The following is a 19,970-nucleotide window of genomic DNA, read 5'->3' as shown; positions in this document are numbered from 1 at the left end:
AGATTGTCAGAATGGAAGAGATGGTGTTTTGAGGGATTTACAATCCTATATTCCTCAAATCTCAAAGTACCATTTGCAGCATTAACTATATGCTGACTTCAGGGGTTGAAGACAAAGAAGATACAGCTGGGTCAAGATCAAATACTGGAAATAGTAAGGGCATAGTCTTTGCCAGAAGCAAGAAAAGTCTTGAGATTTATCACAAACTACAAATCCCACGATTTCTCCCCATCCCTCAATTTTAGTTATTGCATGAATAACATCCTACAGCAATAAGGGAAATAAGGTAACACACACACACTCACACAAAAAAGAAAGGAAGGAAGGAAGGAAGGAAGGAAGGAAGGAAGGAAGGAAGGAAGGAAAGAAAGAAAGAAGGAAAGATCACCTATAGTTATACCACTCAAACACATTAACTATTTTAATTTCCTATGGAAAGCTCCCTTTTAATCCTCCTTCATATGAAAACTAAAAAAGAAACAGAGATATAATTTTGTAGATATTTTTCATTAAATGACGTATTTAATGTTTTTCACTTGCTATCTAAAATTATCATGTTTCAACTTTCTTAAAGAATAAAAAATTGCCTATTAGCCTAGTGGTATACATGGAAACCTCTCATTATTCAAAATAGCATATCCAACTAAAAACACACACAATTTCGTTCCTCAATCTACATCGTTAAATTATGTAAGTCTACAGCATTTTTTTTTACTCAAATTCTGTGCCTACACTGAAAAATCTGCTCTTATAGAAAAAAAAAAAAAAAAAACAACACAAAATTCCTCCGCTTAATGCTCTCTATGTAGAGTCACAAATGCTAAATATTATACCAGAAACCAAGTTCACCCCTTTCCCTCAAGAATACTCTATGTTTTGGCCGGGTGCGGTGGCTCACGCCTGTAATCCCAGAACTTTGGGAGGCCAAGGAGGGCAGATCACCTGAGGTCAAGAGTTCGAGACCAGTCTGACCAACATGGAGAAACCCTGTGTCTACTAAAAATCCAAAATTAGCCGGGTGTGGTGGCGTATGCCTATAATCCCAGCTACTCGGGAGGCTGAGGCAGGAGAACCGCTTGAACCTGGGAGACAGAGGTTGTGGTGAGCTGAGATCATGCCATTGCACTCCAGCCTGGGCAACAAGAGTGAAACTCTGTCTCAAAAAAAAAAAAAAAAAAAAAAAAAAAGAATACTCTATGTTTCTACTTGGAGAATCATAGGAGGAGAGAGGATGAATATGTTTGGTTTCAATATTTTTGTATGGCATTTTAATTATTGCTCATTATTATTATTGTACTCTGATTCAATGTCAATACATGCACTAATGAGCTCTGCACACCACACATACCCAACATTCTATGTGTCTGATAAGTCACTCTTGCTTAGTTTTCCACCAGTGAGGCTCACCTTCTAGAAGTAGCAGGCAGAATATAAACACAGATGAAGAAGAAATGCAATGGGAGAGTGAACCTCAATATAAAAGACCTCATTCAAATTATTTTATAGTCTATAGTAGCCTAGAATGATCTTCACTCAAGCAATAGTCCAAGAAGATGTGAAGGAGGACCAGGCACAGTGGCTCATGCCTGTAATCCCAGCACTTTGGGAGGCTGAGGTGGGTGGATCACCTGAGGTCAGGAGTTCAAGACCAGCCCGGCCAACAGAGAAACCCTGTCTCTACTAAAAATCCAAAAATTAGCTGGACATGGTGGTGCGCACCTGTAATCCCAGCTACTCGGGAGGCTGAGGTGAGAGAATCGCTTGAACCCAAGAGGTGGAGGCTGCGGTGAGCCGAGATCATGCCACTGCACTCCAGCTTAGGTGACGGAGTAAGACTCCGTCTCAAAAAACACATACATAGGCCAGGCGCAGTGGCTCACACCTGTAATCCCAGCACTTTGGGAGGCTGAGGTGGGCGAATCAGAAGGTCAGGAGATCGAGACCATACTGGCTAACACAGTGAAAACCCATCTCTACTAAAAATACAAAAAATTAGCCGGCGCATGCGCTACTCAGGAGGCTGAGGCAGGAGAATCGCTTGAACCTGGGAGGGAGAGGTTGCAGTGAGCCAAGATCGCACCACTGCACTCCAGTCTGGGTGACAGAGGGAGACTCTGTCTCAAATTAAAAAAAAAACAAAAAACATATATTTATGTGAGGGAGGAAAGAAAGATCACGTCATTGCTAGGAGTGTTTGGAGCTCAGAGGGCTGCTTGGTGGCTATGTACAGGTCATCTGGCAAGAAAAGAATGACAAAGCAGGAGACAAGTGTGCTGGGGGCAAAGGCTATGAATAAAGGTGAGGGTAGGAAGGAAGAGGCTGAGACAAGGCTGATAATATGGTTAAAGATAGTGGGTGCAGTGGCTCATGCCTGTAATCCCAACACTTTGGGAGGCCAAGGTAGAAGGATTGCTTGAACCCAGGAGTTTGAGACCAGCCTGGGCAACACAGTGAGACTCATCTCTGAAAACAAACAAACAAAATTAGCAAGGTGCAGTAGCATGTACCTTATAGTCTCTGTTACACAGGAGGCTGAGGCAGGAGGATCCCTTAAGCCCAGGAGATTAAGAGAGTGAGCTATGATCATTGCACTCCCCCGGGCCACAAAGTGAAACCCCATCTCTCTCTCTTTTTTTTTTTATGAGACGGAGTTTCGCTCTTGTTGCCCAGGCTGGAGTGCAATGGTGTAATCTCGGCTCACCCCAACCTCCACCTCCTGGGGTGAAACTGCAGCTCTTAAAAAAAACAAAAAACAACAAAACCCAGATGTTTGATATGAAGAAACAGACAGTTGGGAGAGGATGGTGAGAAATGAAAAGATCATTTTAATAGTAGACAAGAAAGATGAGCAGTCAAATACCAGAGAATCCAGATGCTGAAGGTCAATGAGAAGAAAGCTTTAATTTGTACAAATAATTATTTGGTATTTATTGCTTTGACATGAAATTTCACTGCAAGCATTTCCATTACAAGATTAGAAAGGAGGATTTTCCTAAATTATACACCAATTTTTCCTATAATTTGGCATTTTCTCAAGTAACTTTTACAAAATTTGAAAATTACTACACAATCATTCTAGGAGTCAATCTATAAAGGAAGCGTCCCATTTATTTGAAAAAGTCATAGGCACAAACAAATCTCTGGTGATCCCACAAGTGTGTTTTTGCAGTTTTTTTTTTTTTTTTTTTTTTTTTTTTGAGAAAGAGTCTTGCTCTGTCATCTAGGTTGGAGTACAATGGGGCGATCTTGGCTCACTGCAACCTCCGCCTCCTGGGTTCAAGCAATTCTGCTGTCTCAGTCTCCTGAGTAGCTGGGACTATAGGTCCATGCCATCAAACCTGGCTAATTTTTGTATTTTTAGTAGAGATGGGGTTTCACCATGTTGGTCAGGCTGGTCTTGAACTCCTAACCTCAAGTGGTCTGCCCACCTCAGCCTCCCAAAATGCTGGGATTATAACCATGACCTACAGCGCCCGGCCCTGCAGTGGTATACTCTCATCCTGATTGTCGCCTCCCCAGCTCCTCCCAATGTTTCCATGCAATGTCTGTTTCCTTCTAGACAATAGCTAAAGATAAGGATTACCTTTACTTTTTTAAAAAAATAGCATAGCTATTGGTTAACTCAGTCATGTAAAACATTTAAAAAGGCATTTTTTTGAGACAGAGTTTTGCTCTTGCTGCACAGGCTGGAGTGCAATCGTGTCATCTCAGCTCACTGCAACCTCCGCCTCCTGAGTTCAAATAATTCTCCTGCCTCAACCTCTGGAGTTGCTGGGATTACAAGCATGCTCCACCACACCCGGCTAATTTTGTATTTTTAGTAGAGATGGGGTTTTGCCATGCTGGTCAGGCAGGTCTCAAACTCCTAACCTCAGGTGATCCGCCCATCTTAGCCTCCCAAAGTGCTAGGATTACAGGCATCAGCCACTGTGCCCAGCCAAAAAAAAAAAGATTTTGAAAGTTCCAAACAAATTAATAGTCAATTAAAAATTTTTCTGGCCTTTTGCCAGAAAGTATCAGGGAAAGTTAAACATTTATTATGCTCCTGACTCATCTTTAAACAGTATAGACCTTCACAAGTAAGTCATGAAAGCTACTCGAAAGTAAGGTCATATAATCCATGGCATGATGCTTTAGGCAAAGCCAGTTCACATCATTTTTTGGCAATTGTTTTGAAATACTTATTTGGTTATGGGAGAAAGAACTACAGAAAAAGATTTTGTCTTGATAGAAGTTCAGCCAACTCCAGATCACCAGAGAGGGCTCGCCCAGCGTGTAGACGGAGGGCTGTTTGTTCCTCTTCTTGCTTCTGCTCCTCCCAGCTCCGTCTACCTTTTGTCCATTTTATTGCTCCTAACATTTCTCCACCAGATGTAGACAGCAACAAGAAGGTGTGACGCTAACCAGTGTGGCCTTTTTTTTGATAGCTTGAGTGAAAGTCTACGGAAGGCTCGAACTGATCAGGTGTCTGGATAAACTTGTGGTTTTCAATTACATGTGCTTCCTCTAGCTTCAGTAGTATAGATAAGTAAGTGTGAGAAATTTGGAAATGATACAACAGATGGTTATCTTGTTTTAGGGTGTTTGAGATCTCGATGTCCTACACTTTAGATATGGAAATGATTAAAGTTACTTTATTTTATTTACTTATTTATCATTTATTATGTTTTGAGACGGAGTCTTGCTCTATCGCCCAGGCTGGAGTGCGGTAGCGCAATCCCGGCTCACTGCAACCTCTGCCTCCCAGGTTCAAGCAATTCTCCTGCTTCAGCCTCCCAAATAGCTGGGATTATAGGCGCCTGCCACCACGTCCGGCTAATTTTTGTATTTTTAGTAGAGACGACATTTCACCATGTTGGCCAGGCTGGTCTCGAACTTCTGATCTCAACTGATCCACCTGCCTCAGCCTCCCAAAGTGCTGGGATTACAGGCGTGAGCCACTGTGGCTGGCCTACTTTGTTTAAATTATGTTACATTTAAACACAAAGCTGATATTAATAATACAGTAAATGATTAGTAGTAACATGAATGTACCTTGAAAATACATTTATTTTATCCATCAAAAGGCTGTTATTATTTCTGGGTCTAAAGAGAAATGGAAGATACCCTATCCCCTCCCTTCCATCACACTTCAAGTTTTATTTTAGTCACTACCCTCAAATTAATAAAGCTGATGTCAGATGTTCTCAATGTCATCTTCCCTAATAATTCTGGTACTTCTAGGAGTTGCCCTCAGTGTTTCAAACCTTTTTTTAATTTTTTTTTTTTTTTTTTTTGAGATGGGGTCTTGTATGTTACCCAGGCTGGTCTCAAACTCCTGGGCTCAAGGGATCCTCCCACCTCAGCCTCTTGAGTAGTTGAGATTATAGGTGTGCACCACCAGACACAGTTTTGAGAACTATTTAATTTAATACTCTAAAGTAAGGGTAGGCAAACTTTTTCTGTGACAGGTCAGCAGTCAATGTTTTAGCCTCTGTGGCCCATACAATCTCTTTCACAATTCTTGAACGCTCCTCTTATCGTCAGAAAGCAACCACAGAAAATCTGTAAACAAATGTATGTGGCTATGCTCCAAGTAACTTCATGGACACTGAAATGTGAATTTCATGTCATTTTCACAAGTTGTGAAACATTATTCTTTTGGCATTTCTTCCCCCCAACCACTTAGAAATGTAAAAACCACTCCTAGCTTGAAGGCTATACAAAAACTGGAGACAGCCTGGATCAATTTGTCGACCTGCTCTAAAGCAAGATTTGATTATGGTACTCTAGAGATAATGGGAAAGAATGAACCAGGCAACTCTTGTGTCAAGCCTCAAGCCTCCTCTTCTAGGCAGTGTGGAGTCTAGCGTAATAAGTCTTTTTCTTCTTTTTTTTTTTTTTTTTTTTTGAGGCGGAGTTCTCGCTCTGTCGCCCGGAACCTGGAGGTGGCAGTGGCCGGAATCTCAGCTTCACTGCAAGCTCCGCCCTCCCGGGTTTACGCCAATTTCTCCGTGCCCTCAGCCTCCCCGAGTAGCCTGGGACCTACAGGAGCCCGCACTCCTCGCCCGGCTGGCTAGTTTTTTTTTTTGTATTTTTAGTAGAGACGGGGTTTCACTGTGTTAGCCAGGATGGTCTCGATCTCCTGACCTTGTGATCCGCCCATCTCGGCCTCCCAAAGTGCTGGGATTACAGGCTTGAGCCACCGCGCCCGGCCAATAAGTCTTTTTCAACCAACAATGGAAGACTATTAAACACAGACAAATATAACCCATCCACCACTGCCACTCTAAGCGGCTACAAAACTGGCAGACACGGCTGTGAGTCACAAGGCCTTAGAATCTAACCCCAGGGACTCAGCTGCTCCCCCAAACTTGTTTAATCTCAAACAGCACTGGAAAATAATGAAAGGTTGACCTTCAATCCAAAATATTATCTTGTACTAGTGCCTAGTACAAGGATGTGCTGGAGGAAGCTTCTCTAGGGTTGTTGTGAACCGATTTTTGCTGGATTGTACGTTAATTACTGGGTACCCTCAGTTCATGTGAATGTGGAATCCAGGGTTACATTATATTACAACGACCTTGCAGTCTACCCTCAAGCTATTAGAGCTTATGATTTAAAATTACCCTTACCTGGAGACCAGAAGGTTTCTGAGACCTCCTTATGGAGACTTACAATCATTAATGTCCTTATATACTTCTCTTTCTTGGGTATTTCTTTCAAGATACCTTAATCCAGCAGATGAACAGATAGGAATGTAATTTCTCTCAGCCACCTGCTTTTTCCTCACTCTTGATTGAAAGAGGAAAAGGGAGTCTATAGTTTTTGAAACACGTATACACTTTTTTTTTTTTTTTTTTGAGATGGAGTCTCGCTCTGTCGCCCAGGCTGGAGTGCAGTGGTGTGATCTCGGCTCACTGCAACCTCTGCCTCCTGGGTTCAAGCGATGCTACTGTCTCACTGTCTCAGCTTCCTGAGGAGTTGGGATTACAGGCATGCGCCACCACCTCTGGCTAATTTTTATATTTTTAGCAGAGATGGGGTTTCGCCATGATGGCCAGGCTGGTCTCGAACTCCTGACCTCCGGTGATCCACCCACCTCAGCCTCCCAAAGTGCTGGGATTACAGGTGTGAGCCCTCCGTGTCTTTTCTTTTCTTTTTCTTTTTTTTTTTTTTTTTGAGATGGAGTCTCACTCCGTCGCCCAGGCTGGAGTGCAGGGGCACGATCTCGGCTCACTGCAAGTTCCACCTCCAGGGTTCATGCCATTCTCCTGCCCCAGCCTCCCGAGTAGCTGGGACTACAGGTGCCCACCGTCTCACCTGGCTAATTTTTTGTATTTTTTAGTAGAGACGGGGTTTCACCATGTTAGCCAGGATGGTCTCGATCTCCTGACCTCGTGATCTGCCCGCCTCGGCCTCCCAAAGTGCTGGGATTACAGGTGTGAGCCACTGCGCCCGGCCCTCCGTGTCTTTTCAAGACTTGATAGCTTATGTCTTTTTATCACTGAATAATATTCTACTATACGGGTGTACCACAGTTTGTTTATCTATTATCCTATTGAAGGACATCTTGGTTGCTTCCAGGTTTTGGCAATTAGGAATAAAGCTGCCATAAACATTCCTATGCAGGATTTTGTGTGGAATATCAATTTCCAACTAACTGGGTATATATCTTGGAGTACTGCTGGACTGTATGCTAAAACTATGTTTAGCTCTGTAAGATACTACCAACTGTCTTCCAAAGTGGCTATACCATTTTGCATTTCCATCAGCAATGAAGAGGAGTTCCTGTTGTTCTACATACGTATCGGCATTTGGTATTGTCAGTTTTTTTTTAGTCAGTCTAGTAGGTATTAATATGTAGTGCCATATTAATGCTGTTATAATTTGTAAATCCATAATGACATATAATACTGAACATTTTTTATATGCTTATCTACCTTCTTTGGTGAGGTGCCTGTTCAGATCTTTTGCCCATTTGTAAAACCAAGTTGTCTGCTTATTCTTGAGTTTTTGAGTTATTTGTATATTTTAGATACAACTACTTTAACATATATGTGTTTTGCAAATATTTTCTCCCAGTCTGTGGTTTGTCTTTTTATTCTCTTAGCAGTTTCTTTTGCAGAGCAGAAGTTTTATTTTATTTATTTTTTTGAGATAGAGTCTCACTCTGTCACCCAGACTGGAGTACACTGGCATGATCACGGTTTACTACCGACTCAGCTTCCTGGCCCCAAGTGATCCTTTCACCTCAGTCTCCCGAATAGCTGGGACTACAGGCCCGCATCACCATGCCTGGCTAATTTTTTTTTTATTTTTTGTAGAGACAGGGTCACCGTATATTGTGCAGGCCGGTCTTGAACTCCTGGACTCAAAGCATCCTCCCACCTCGGCCTCCCAAAGGGCTGAGATTACAGGCATGAGCCACTACACCCAGCTTCCAGAAGTTTTAAATTCATTTAAGTCCAATTTATTTCTTTCATGGATTATGCTTTTTGTGTATCTAAAACCTCATCACCAAACTCAAGGTCACCTAGATGTTCTTCTGTGTTATCTTCTAGGAGTTTTATAGTGTTTGGATTTTACATTTAGTTTTAAGATCCATTCTGTCAAGGGCCTCAGGTAGAGGGAAAAAAAAAATCCATTTTAACATTTTAAGTTAAGGGGTAAGGATGGGTCTAGATTATTATTATTATTATTATTTTTGCATGTCAATGTCCCATTATTCCAGCACCACTTGCTGAAAAGATTATCCTTCCTCCCTTGAATTGTCATGTTCTTTTATCAAACAGAGTGGGCCATATTCATGTAAGCCTATTTTGGGGCTTTCTATTCTGTTCTGTTGATTAATTTGTCTACTCTTTCTCTGAGGCATGCTGTCTTTTTTTTTTTTTTTTTTTTTGAGACGGAGTTTCACACTTGTTGCCCAGGCTGGAGTGCAATGGTGCAATCTTGGCTCACTGCAACCTCCGCCTCCTAGGTTCAAGCGATTCTCCTGTCTTAGTCTCCCAAGCAGCTGGGATTACAGGTGCCTGCCACCATACCCGGCTAATTTTTGTATTTTTAACATAGATGGGGTTTCACCCCATTGGCCAGACTGCTCTTGAACTCCTGACCTCAGGTGATCTGCCTGCCTCAGCCTGCCAAAGTGTTGGGATTGCGGGCGTGAGCCACTGTGCCCGGCCTATGCTGTCTTGTTTACTTGCTTTACAGTGAATCTTGAAGTCAGGTAGTGCCAGACCTCTAACTTGTTCCTTTTCAGTACTACGCTAGCCATCTAAATATTTTGCTTTTCCATATAAACATTAGAATCAGTTTGTCAATATCCCCAAAGTAACTTGCTGTGATTTTGATTGGGATTGTATTAAATCTATAAATCAAGTTGGGTATAATTGACATCTTAATAACACTAAGTTTTCCTATCCATGAGCATGGACCATCTCTTTATTTACCTAGATCTTCTTTATTAGTTTTGCAGGTTTCCTCAAATAGATCCTGAATGTATTTTTTTTTTTTTTTTTTTTTTTTGAGACGGAGTCTCGCTCTGTCGCCCAGGCTGGAGTGCAGTGGCCGGATCTCAGCTCACTGCAAGCTCCGCCTCCCGGGTTTACGCCATTCTCCTGCCTCAGCCTCCCGAGTAGCTGGGACTACAGGTGCCCGCCACCTCGCCCGGCTAGTTTTTTGTATTTTTTAGTAGAGACGGGGTTTCACCATGTTAGCCAGGATGGTCTCGATCTCCTGACCTCGTGATCCGCCCGTCTCGGCCTCCCAAAGTGCTGGGATTACAGGCTTAAGCCACCGCGCCCGGCCTGTATTTTGTTAGATTTATGCCTAAGCATTTCATTTTGGGGGTGCTAAATAGTATTTTGCTATTAATTTCAAATTTCAATTGTTCACTGCTGATATAAAGGAAAGCAACTGACTTGTACATATTAACCTTATATCCTGCAGCCTTGGTGTAATCACTTATTAGTTCTAAGTGTTTCCTTGTTGATTTAAAAGATTTTTAAAAATATTTGAGATGGAGTTTCACCCTTGTTGCCCTAGCTGGAATGCAATGGCATGATCTTGGCTTACCGCAACCTCCATCTCCTGGGTTCAAGCGATTCTCCCACCTCAGCCTCCCAAGTAGCTAGGATTACAGGCATGTGCCACCACACCCAGCTAATTTTGTATTTTTAGTAGAGATGGGGTTTCTCCATGTTGGTCAGGCTGGTCTCGGACTCCTGACCTTAGGTGATCCGCCCGCCTTGGCCTCACAAAGTGCTGGGATTACAGGCATGAGCCACTGCACCCGGCCTGATTTAAAAGATTATTTATTTTTATTTTTTTTGTTTGCTTCTGATTTAAAAGAATATTATCTTATTTCACCTTATCTTATCTCAACCTATTCTTTTCTTATCTCATCTCATCTTATCTTAGAGTGAGTCTCACTCTTTTTGCCCAGGCTGGATGACCACCATGCCCAGCCTTATTTTATTTTTTTTTTATTGAGACAGAGTCTCATTCTGTCACCCAGGCTCGAGTGCAGCGGTGCGATCTCGGCTCACTGCAAGCTCCGCCTCCTGGGTTCACGCCATTCTCCGGCCTCAGCCTCCCGAGTAGCTGGGACAACAGGCGCCTGCCACTATGCCTGGCTAATTTTTTGTATTTTTAGTAGGGACAGAGTTTCACCGTGTTAGCCAGGATGGTCTCCTGACCTCGTGATCCGCCCACCTCGGCCTCCCAAAGTACTGGGACTACAGGCGTGAGCCACCCTGCCCGGCCAACAGTTTTTTAAAATGCAAAAATTCCTGTCCTTACGGAGCTTACCTTATAGTGCAAGAGAAAGTTAATAAATAAAAATATGTCTGATGGCAACAGGTACAAATAATTTGCTGATAGATCAGATGCGGGGAGTGAGAGGAGAGGGAGACAAGAATGACTGCATTGTTTCTGGAGGAATGGGACTACCATTTACTGAGAAGACTGTGGGAAGAGTAGGGGTTGAGCAGGACAGGATGACAACAGGAATTTGGTTTTAGACATGTTGAGGTTGAGGCCTTACCAGCCCCTGAAGTGGAGATGTCAAATAGGCAGCTGGCTTATATAGTCATGTGTTGCTTAATGACAGGCACATGTTCTGAGAAATGCATTATTAGGCAATTCTGACATGGTGCCAACATCATACAGTGTACTTACACACACCTAGATGGTCTACTACATACCTAGGCTGTATGGCATAGCCTATTGCCCCAGGCTACAAACCTGTACACCAAGTTATTGTACTGAATACTGCAGGCAACTGTAAAACAATGGTAAGTATTTATGTATCTAAACATATACAAGGTAATGTGTTGTGACAGCTATGTCACTAGGTAATAGAAAATTTTCAGCTCTATTATAATTTTTTTTTTTTTTGAGAAAGAGAATCTTGCTGTATCACCCAGGCTGGAGTGCAGTGGCACAATAATTGGCTCACTACAAGCTCTGCCTCCCAGGTTCAAGCAATTCTCTGCCTCAGCCTCCCGAGTAGCTGGGATTATAGGCGTCCACCACCACGCCCAGCTAATTTTAGTATTTTTAGTAGAGACGCAGTTTCACCATCTTGGCCAGGCTGGTCTTGAACTCCTGACCTCCTGATCCACCCGCCTTGGCCTCCTGAAGTGCTGGGATTACAGGCGTGAGCCACTGAGCCTGGCAGCTCTATTATAAACTTAAGGGACCACTGTCATTTATGAGGTCAGTCACTGACCCAAGTGTCATTATGTGGCACATGACTGTATATGAAACTCAAGTTCAGGGGAGAATTCCAGGCTAGAGATGATGGTTTGAGATTCATAAGTATCTAAGTGGTCGTTAAATCCTTCAAATTAGACGAGGTCACCTAAGCAGTAACTCAGAGAAGAAAAACACAAGGACTCTGGGGCTCTCAAACATTTGGAGGTTGGGAGATTTAAAAAAATAGCAATGGAGATTTAGGAGAAGTAGCCAGTGAGGAGGAAAACCAAGATAGAATGGTGTCTTGGAAGACAAGTAAAGACAATGTTTTTTTTTTTTTTTTTTTTTTTTGAGACAGAGTCTCGCTCTGTCGCCCAGGCTGGAGTGCAGTGGCCGGATCTCAGCTCACTGCAAGCTCTGCCTCCCGGGTTTATGCCATTCTCCTGCCTCAGCCTCCCAAGTAGCTGGGACTACAGCCTCCCAAGTAGCTGGCGCCTGCCACCTCGCCCGGCTAGTTTTTTGTATTCTTTAGTAGAGACGGGGTTTCACCGTATTAGCCAGGGTGGTCTCGATCTCCTGACCTTGTGATCCGCCCGTCTCGGCCTCCCAAAGTGCTGGGATTACAGGCTTGAGCCACCGCGCCCGGCCAAGACAATGTTTCAAAGACAGCATTACCAATGTTAAATGGGCTGATAGGTCAAGTGAGATGAGTACTGAAAACTGAACCCTATTTTTAGCAATGTGGAATTATCAGTGAGCCTGAATAGAAGGCTCAAGAGTAACTGGGAGGAGATAAAGCAAAGACAGAGAGCATAGGAAACTCTTTCAAGAAGTTCTGCTCTTAAAGGGAGGCTGAGGAATGGGACAGTACTGGAGGGGGATGTATGGTCAGGAGGAGTTTTCTGGGGCTTATTTTTTCTTTATTAAGCAAGAGAAGCTACAGGATATGTTTATGTTGATGGGAATGATCCAGAAGAGAGAGACACTTAAGAAACAACAGCAGAGGGTGAAGCTGTTTGAGATGCAAGATGATTTCTTTTTTTTTCTTTTCTTGAGACAGAGTATCACTCTGTCTTCCAGGCTGGAGTGGGGTGGCCCGATCTCGATCTGGGTTCCCTGCAACCTCTGCCTCCTGGGCTCAAGTGATCCTCTCACTTCAGCCTCCCCAAAGTGCTGGGATTACAGGCATGAGCCACCAAACCTGGTCTAGATGATTTCTACTATTAATAAATACATAGATATGGCTGCTATTATTGCAGTTTATTGCCTTGCATCATAACTGATGTAAACGCAAACTTTTGGTTTGAGGTTAGTAAAAGTGACATGCAATTTTTCTCCCATCTAAGTTCATGAGTTCCTCTAGTTTTAGGGTATGATTAGGAGAGTATGTGGCTGAGGTAGAGTAGATGACAAGACCATTAGAGGAGGGCAGGTGAAGGAACTGAGAGGCTGGGGTTTTGTGGAAATCATGTATGTGGACAGTGAAATCTCTAAGAATTCTGAAACAGTGGTGGTCCTAAAGGAAATGACAGTGAGCTGGGAGCTAAAATCTTGGCCTCCAGCTGAATGAATGCTCCCTGCATCAAGGTATTCCCACTCATGAGGCAGCTTCTTCTACTTCTGGACAACTGTAATTATAGGAACCTTCTTCCTTATTCTGAATTACATTCTACCATCTAATATTCCCCATCTTGCTCTTGGCTCAGCCCTCTAGAACTATTCAATCCCTCTGACTTAAGATAATTCTTGAAGCTGCCTAGACAGTTCCCAGTGTTCTCTTTTCTAGGAAGAACACTGTTAGGTCTTTCAACCACTCCTTATACATCATGGTTTCCAGTACTTTCACTATTTTGGTTGCTCTCTTTGTGATACACTTGATTCACTGTCTTCCTAGGGGTGACAGTCAGTGACATGATCTTCTGACTTCCCTTCTGCTATTCAAATCACTATGGCAATTAATAAACACTTTATTTTGCCAAGACGGGTGTGGGTACAACATTGTTACTGAGGGACAGCAAAACATCTTATACAAGTTACACAAAGATGTTTTCCCTTTATAATCTGCAGCAGCCTTCTGCTATCCCTGCTAAATTCACAGTGACTAATGTTTTTTTTTTTTTGAGACGGAGTCTCGCTCTGTCGCCCAGGCTGGAGTGCAGTGGCCGGATCTCAGCTCACTGCAAGCTCCACCTCCCGGGTTCACACCATTCTCCTGCCTCAGCCTCCCGAGTAGCTGGGACTACAGGTGCCCGCCAGGTCGCCCGGCTAGTTTTTTGTATTTTAGTAGAGACGGGGTTTCACCATGTTAGCCAAGATGGTCTTGATCTCCTGACCTCGTGATCCGCCCGTCTCGGCCTCCCAAAGTGCTGGGATTACAGGCTTGAGCCACCACGCCCAGCCCCAACAGTGACTAATGTTATGGTGGCGGAATTACTGACAAGAAAGAATGTTACAGTGTCCATGTTTCTAATACATGGCAGAAAATACTATGAATTAGTGCATCAGAAGGAGTACTTACAAGAATATCGGTATTTTCAAAATAATTCCTCCAGTATGGTCTGATTTTCCTCTGTCCACCAATGTCCCAGACATTCAGTTTAAAACCTTGTGATTGTACACTTTTGATGTTGAAACCCTGAAACAGGGGCAAAAACACCAAGTTTTATTAAACTTTGGGATCATAATTCTGACAAAGTTACATTTAATAACTATGTTTTTTTTTTTATTAATTCTAAAGTACTCTGCCATATGTGATACTGGTAACACTGAAAATGGTTTGTTGTGACAGAGAATAAAGAAACATATTTACACATGCTTATCTCATCCAGGTTGTGGAGTCAGTGTTAATAATGTCAGGCTAACACAATGTTTTTCTACAATGAACATATATACATATATAATTGCTGAGGATAACTCCAAATGAGAATAGCTCTAATTAATCAACACACATCACATGCCCATGAAGCTTCAGGACAGTAAAATTTAACAGGACATTTCATGTAACTAACAACAACAACAAAAAAGCTGAATCTGAAGACTCAGCAGAAAAGAACACAAGCTAAATTTAAAGAGGCAAAAGCTACAAATCTAGAGGATTAGATTCTTCAAAAGCAGCTCAAAATAAATTTCCTATAGGGATTAATCAGGAAAAAGAGCAGAACTGAGGATGCTATGGGGGAGGCTGGGTTTATAACTTGAATATATCAGCCCAGTAGGGAGGTGGAGCCCTCAGTTACAGACACTGATGGAAACAAACAAACAAGTGGTCACTTAAAATTGTGCTTTCAGGCCAGCCGCGGTGGCTCATGCCTGTAATCCCAGCACTCTGGGAGGCCAAGGCGGGTGGATCAGGAGGTCAGGAGTTCGAGACCAGCCTCGCCAATATGGTGAAACCTCATCTCTACTAAAATACAAAAATTAGCCAGGCACGTGCCTGGAGTCCTAGTTACTCAGGAGGCTAAGGCGGGAGAATCAGTTGAACCCAGGAGGCAGAGGTTGCAGTGAGCTGAGATCATGCCACTGCACTCTGGCCTGGGTGACAGAACGAGACTCCATCTCAAAAAAAAAAAAAAAAAAAAAGGGCTTTCATAGGCAATTCTGATGAACTTGAACTTGAAAAGGAAGTCTTCCTTTTTTTTTTTTTTTGAAATAAAGTCTTGCTCTGTTGCCCAGGCTGGAGTGCAGTGGGGTGGCCTTGGCTCACTGCAACCTCCGCCTCCCAAGTTCAAGTGATTCTCCTGCCTCAGCCTCCCGAGTAGCTGGAATTACAGGCGCCTGCCACCATGTCCGGCTAATTTAATGTATTTTTAGTAGAGACAGGGTTTCACCATATTGGTCAGGCTGGTCTCAAACTGCTGACCTCGTGATCCGCCCACCTTGGCCTTCCAAACCACTGGGATTACAGGCGTGTGTGTGCCACTGCGCCTGGCTGGAAGTCTTTTTTTTTTTTTTTTTTTTTTTGCAGACTTTCGCTCTTGTTGCCCAGGCTGGAGTGCAATGGTGTGATCTCGGCTCACTGCAACCTCCGCCTCCCAGATTCAAGCGATTATCCTGCCTCAGCCTCCCGAGTAGCTGGGATTACAGGCATGCACCACCACACCTGGCTAATTTTGTATTTTTAGTAGACACAGGGTTTCTCCATGTTGGTCAGGCTGGTCTTGAACTCCCGACCTCAGGTGATCTGCCTGCCTCAGCCTCCCATAGTGCTGGGATTACATGTGTGAGCCACCGCACCTGGCTGGAAGCCTTCATTTTTAAGACAGTTACTTGAGGTGAAACTTTGAGGAAGGTGAGCATATCAGGACAGCAGAATTGCCAGCTGGGGTCAGTGTGGAACAATTAACAAGGAACAAATTAACAAGCCTTCTGGGGTTCCCAGAGAAGTATTTCATGAACAAGACATTTTTTTAAAAGTCTTCTTGCAAAAATTACATAGGAAACTAGGATTTGAAAAACCCAATCAGGGCCGGGCGCGGTGGCTCAGCCTGTAATCCCAGCACTTTGGGAGGGCCGAGACGGGTGGATCACGGAGGTCAGGGAGATCAGAAGACCATCCTGGCTAACACGGTTGAAACCCCGCTCTACTAAAAAATACAAACAAACTAGACGGGGGCGAGGTGGCGGCGCGGCCTGTGAGTCCCAGCTACTCAGGAGGCTGAGGCAGCGAAATGGGCGTAAACCCGGGAGCGGGAGCTTGCAGTGAGCTGAGGATCCGGCCACAGCACTCCAAGCCTGGGCAGGCAAAAGCCAAGACTCTGTCTCAAAAAAAAAAAAAAGAAAAACCGAATCAAAGGCCGGGTGCGGCTGGCTCACGCCTGGTAATCCAAACACTTTGGAGGCCAAGGCGGGCAGATCATGAGGTCAGGAGATCGAGACCATCCCCTGGCTAACGCCGTGAACCCCGTCTCTACTAAAAATTACAAAAAAACTAGCCGGCGAGGTGGCGGAGCGCCTGTTAGTCCCAGCTACTCAAGGCGGTGAGGCAGGAAGGAATGGCGTAACCCGGGAGGCAGAGCTTGCAGTTGAGCTGGATCCATGGCACTGCCACTCCAGCCGGGCGACAGAACGAACTTCCCGTCTCAAAAAAAAAAAAAAAAAAAAAAAAAAAAAAAAAAAAGTTAGAATGATGGAACTTTGGTGTTGGTTCCCAACTTTGAGTTTATTTCTGTGTTTGCAGTGTGGAAGTCTTCATGTTAGTGTTCTTGAGAGATGCAGTTTATTGCTAATACTAAAAAAAAAAAAAAAAAAAAAAAAAAAAAAAAAGGAAAACCCACAAGCGCAGCACACAAAACCTAGTGCTTCTTTTTCTGGCAGAAATCTTGACACACTAATATGTGTTTTCAGCCCTTCTAGGCTAGACTACTGTAATTTGCTCCTCCTCAGGCTATACATTAAATTTGTTCAGAAGCTGTAAAATTGTTCATTTGGTAGCAGTTGAAATGACTTTTCCACAAACAGTTGTGAATCAGTAAGACTCATAGGCCATGAAGTATGCATGCATGCCAGCACAGCCATTCAAACCTGACACCAAGGTCTTATCACAGTACAGTGATGGAAAATAACTCTGGTTTTGCTAAAACCTCTAACCTTTAATGCTCAAACACTTTAAAGTGACTAAGACCAACAAGCTCTCCCTGTTGGCTTAGCCAAAGGTCAGGCATTCTCAGGATTTCCTACAGGGAATGAGTTCTAAGAAGCCCACTACAGTTTTTCCAATCAGGACTTGTTTTTTTCTTTTTTTTTTTTTTTGAGACGGAATCGCTCTCTGTCGCCAGGCTGGAGTGCAATGGCACAATCTTGGCTCACTGCAATCTCTGCCTCCCGAGTTCAAGCCATTCTCCTGCCTCAGTCTCCTGACTACAGGCGCCCGCCATCACACCCAGCTAATTTTTGTATTTTTAGTAGAGATGGGGTTTCACCATGTTGGTCAGGATGGTATCCATGTCCTGTCCTCATGATCTGCCCGCCTTGGCCTCCCAAAGTCCAAAGTGCTGGGATTACAGGTGTGAGCCACGGCGCCCAGGACTCGTCTTTTTTTTTTCGTTTTTGAGACGGAGTCTCGCTCTGTCACCCAGGCTGGAGTGCAGTGGTGCAATCTTGGCTCACTGCAACCTCGGCCTCCCGGGTTCACGCCATTCTCCTGCCTCAGCCTCCTGAGTAGCTGGGACTACAGGTGCCCGCCACCAGGCCCGGCTAATTTTTTGTATTTTAGTAGAGACGGGGTTTCACCGTGTTAGCCAGGATGGTCTCGATCTCCTGACCTTGTGATCCACCCGCCTCGGCCTCCCAAAGTGCTGGGATTACAGGCGTGAGCCACCGTGCCCGGCCAGTACACAGTAAAATATTAACCATGGTTTTTCTCAGAGTTTTCTCCTTTATACTTTTTCTGTGTTTTCTACATGCACTATGTTCATAATCAGAGAAGATAAAGCTATTTTTAAAAAAGAATAGGCCGGGTGCGGTGGCTCACACCTGTAATCCCAGCACTTTGGGAGGCTGAGGTGGGTGGATCATTGAGGTTAGGAGTTTGAGACCAGCCTGGCCAACATGGTGAAACCCGTCTCTACAAAAAAATACAAAAATTAGCAGGGCATGACGGCATGCGCCTGTAGTCCCAGCTACTGGGGAGGCCGAGGCCCAAGAATTGCTTGAACCTGGGAGGCAGAAGTTGCAGTGAGCCAAGATTGCGCTACCACACTCCGGCCTGTGTGACAGAGCGAGACTCTGTCTCAAAAAATAAATAAATAATTTAAAGAAATAAAATAAAAATAAAAAGAATATAGGTACTCACTTAGATCTGCTGGATTTGTCTATATACACACAAATACACACACGTGTATAATGTATATATGTATACATATATTTTAAATTGTAACATAACATGTATAATATGCAGCTGCTGAGGACATGTGTGGGTGGGGAAGGAGGGGCACATATGGAAGAGGGGTGCTTGTGCTGAAAGGTGATGTGTGGGGGCTGAAGCCCAGCGGGGTGCAGATGCTACAGCGCGGTGGCCTGATGAAGTGGGTGCTGTGAAGTGTGTCCGTGTACATATTTTAACATTATAACATAAAACATGCCATTTTAACCATTTTAAAGTGTACAGTTCCATGGCATTAAATACATTCACACTGTGGGTCATTATCCACAGAACCCTTTTCATCTTGCAAAACTGACTCACTGTACCCATTAAACAATAACTCTCCATTCCCCCTCCCCAGCTCCAGTAACCACCATTCTGCATTCTGTCTCTATGAATCTGACTACTCTAAATACCTCATGAGAATGGAATCTCTTACATATTTTTGAAATCTGGTTATCTTTAGATTGTATAGACTTTTCTCAGAGACAAAATTTGGAAGTGTACAAAACAGTATTTCCCATTTTGTCTTTCACATTGCTATTATTGTCTTTCTGTGTCTGGAGCCAAGGTAGTGCTCACCTGGGTAGGTGTGATGTGGCTGATATCTTCAGATGCAAGCTGCTTCAGAAGAGTGGTCTTGCCAGCATTATCCAAGCCCAGGAGAAGTATTCTCACCTCCTGGTCTGGTGCACTTTTCAACTTGCGCAAAATTGAGAGCAAGCCCTTGAACAACCACAAAGGAGACAGATTACTCTGGGAGCACTGACTTTGATATTACTGGATATCAGAATAACTTCTCCTTGAAAAAAGTTCTTGGTTATGGAGAGCTTATGTTATTATTTTTCACTCTAATACCACTTATTCCATTTGCTTCCTCTTTCCAAGTTTCGGTAGAAGTGCTATAGTAAATTCAGCAACTTAATAAGTAGCATGGCTTATTTCTGCTCCTCCTATCAATCTAGCTTAGCAGTCACCCCAAATCTCCCTGGAGTGTGAACTCTATCCCATCTGTGTTCCTAAAGCCCTTTATATACACTTAGAACAGAACACACATCATATCAAACTAGGTAACTGATGTTTGCATTTTTCTCCTTTACTAAAAGTTTCTTATGGTAAGAGCTATACTTGTCCCATAATGGCTGGCACTTATTAAACAGACACTAGATAACACTTGTGGAATTAAATAGAATGACACACCCAAGTTAACAGAAGATTTTAAGGTGTTATACAAAAAATATATAAAAAGGCTATATAAAATTACAGTTGGGCTCTCGGTAAACAATTTTATCTATTTCATCATTTCGTATTGCATGCCTGTATCAAAACATCTCGTGCACCCTACAAATAGGTAACACCATGGACCCACAAAAATTAAATGGAAAAAATTTTTTAAAAAGATTTTTTATTGGCCGGGCGCGGTGGCTCA

General features: G+C 43.4%; 1 protein-coding gene across 1 annotated transcript in view; it reads right to left on the bottom strand.

Moving 5' to 3' along the window:
- ARL3 (ARF like GTPase 3) overlaps positions 1-19,970 on the bottom strand; it is a 49,132-nt gene that overhangs the window by 17,799 nt on the left and 11,363 nt on the right. The window contains exons 2-3 of the mRNA XM_017851689.1: positions 19,124-19,267; positions 14,201-14,317 (exon numbers count right to left, since the gene is read on the bottom strand). Of these exons, the coding sequence (XP_017707178.1) occupies positions 14,201-14,317; positions 19,124-19,267 (261 nt within the window). The remainder of the gene's footprint in view (positions 1-14,200; positions 14,318-19,123; positions 19,268-19,970) is intronic.

Source organism: Rhinopithecus bieti, unplaced genomic scaffold (genome assembly GCF_001698545.2).
Source record: "Rhinopithecus bieti isolate Rb0 unplaced genomic scaffold, ASM169854v2 scaffold_31787, whole genome shotgun sequence".
Classification (NCBI taxonomy): Eukaryota; Metazoa; Chordata; class Mammalia; order Primates; family Cercopithecidae; genus Rhinopithecus; species Rhinopithecus bieti.
This window is presented reverse-complemented; position numbering and strand designations above follow the sequence as displayed.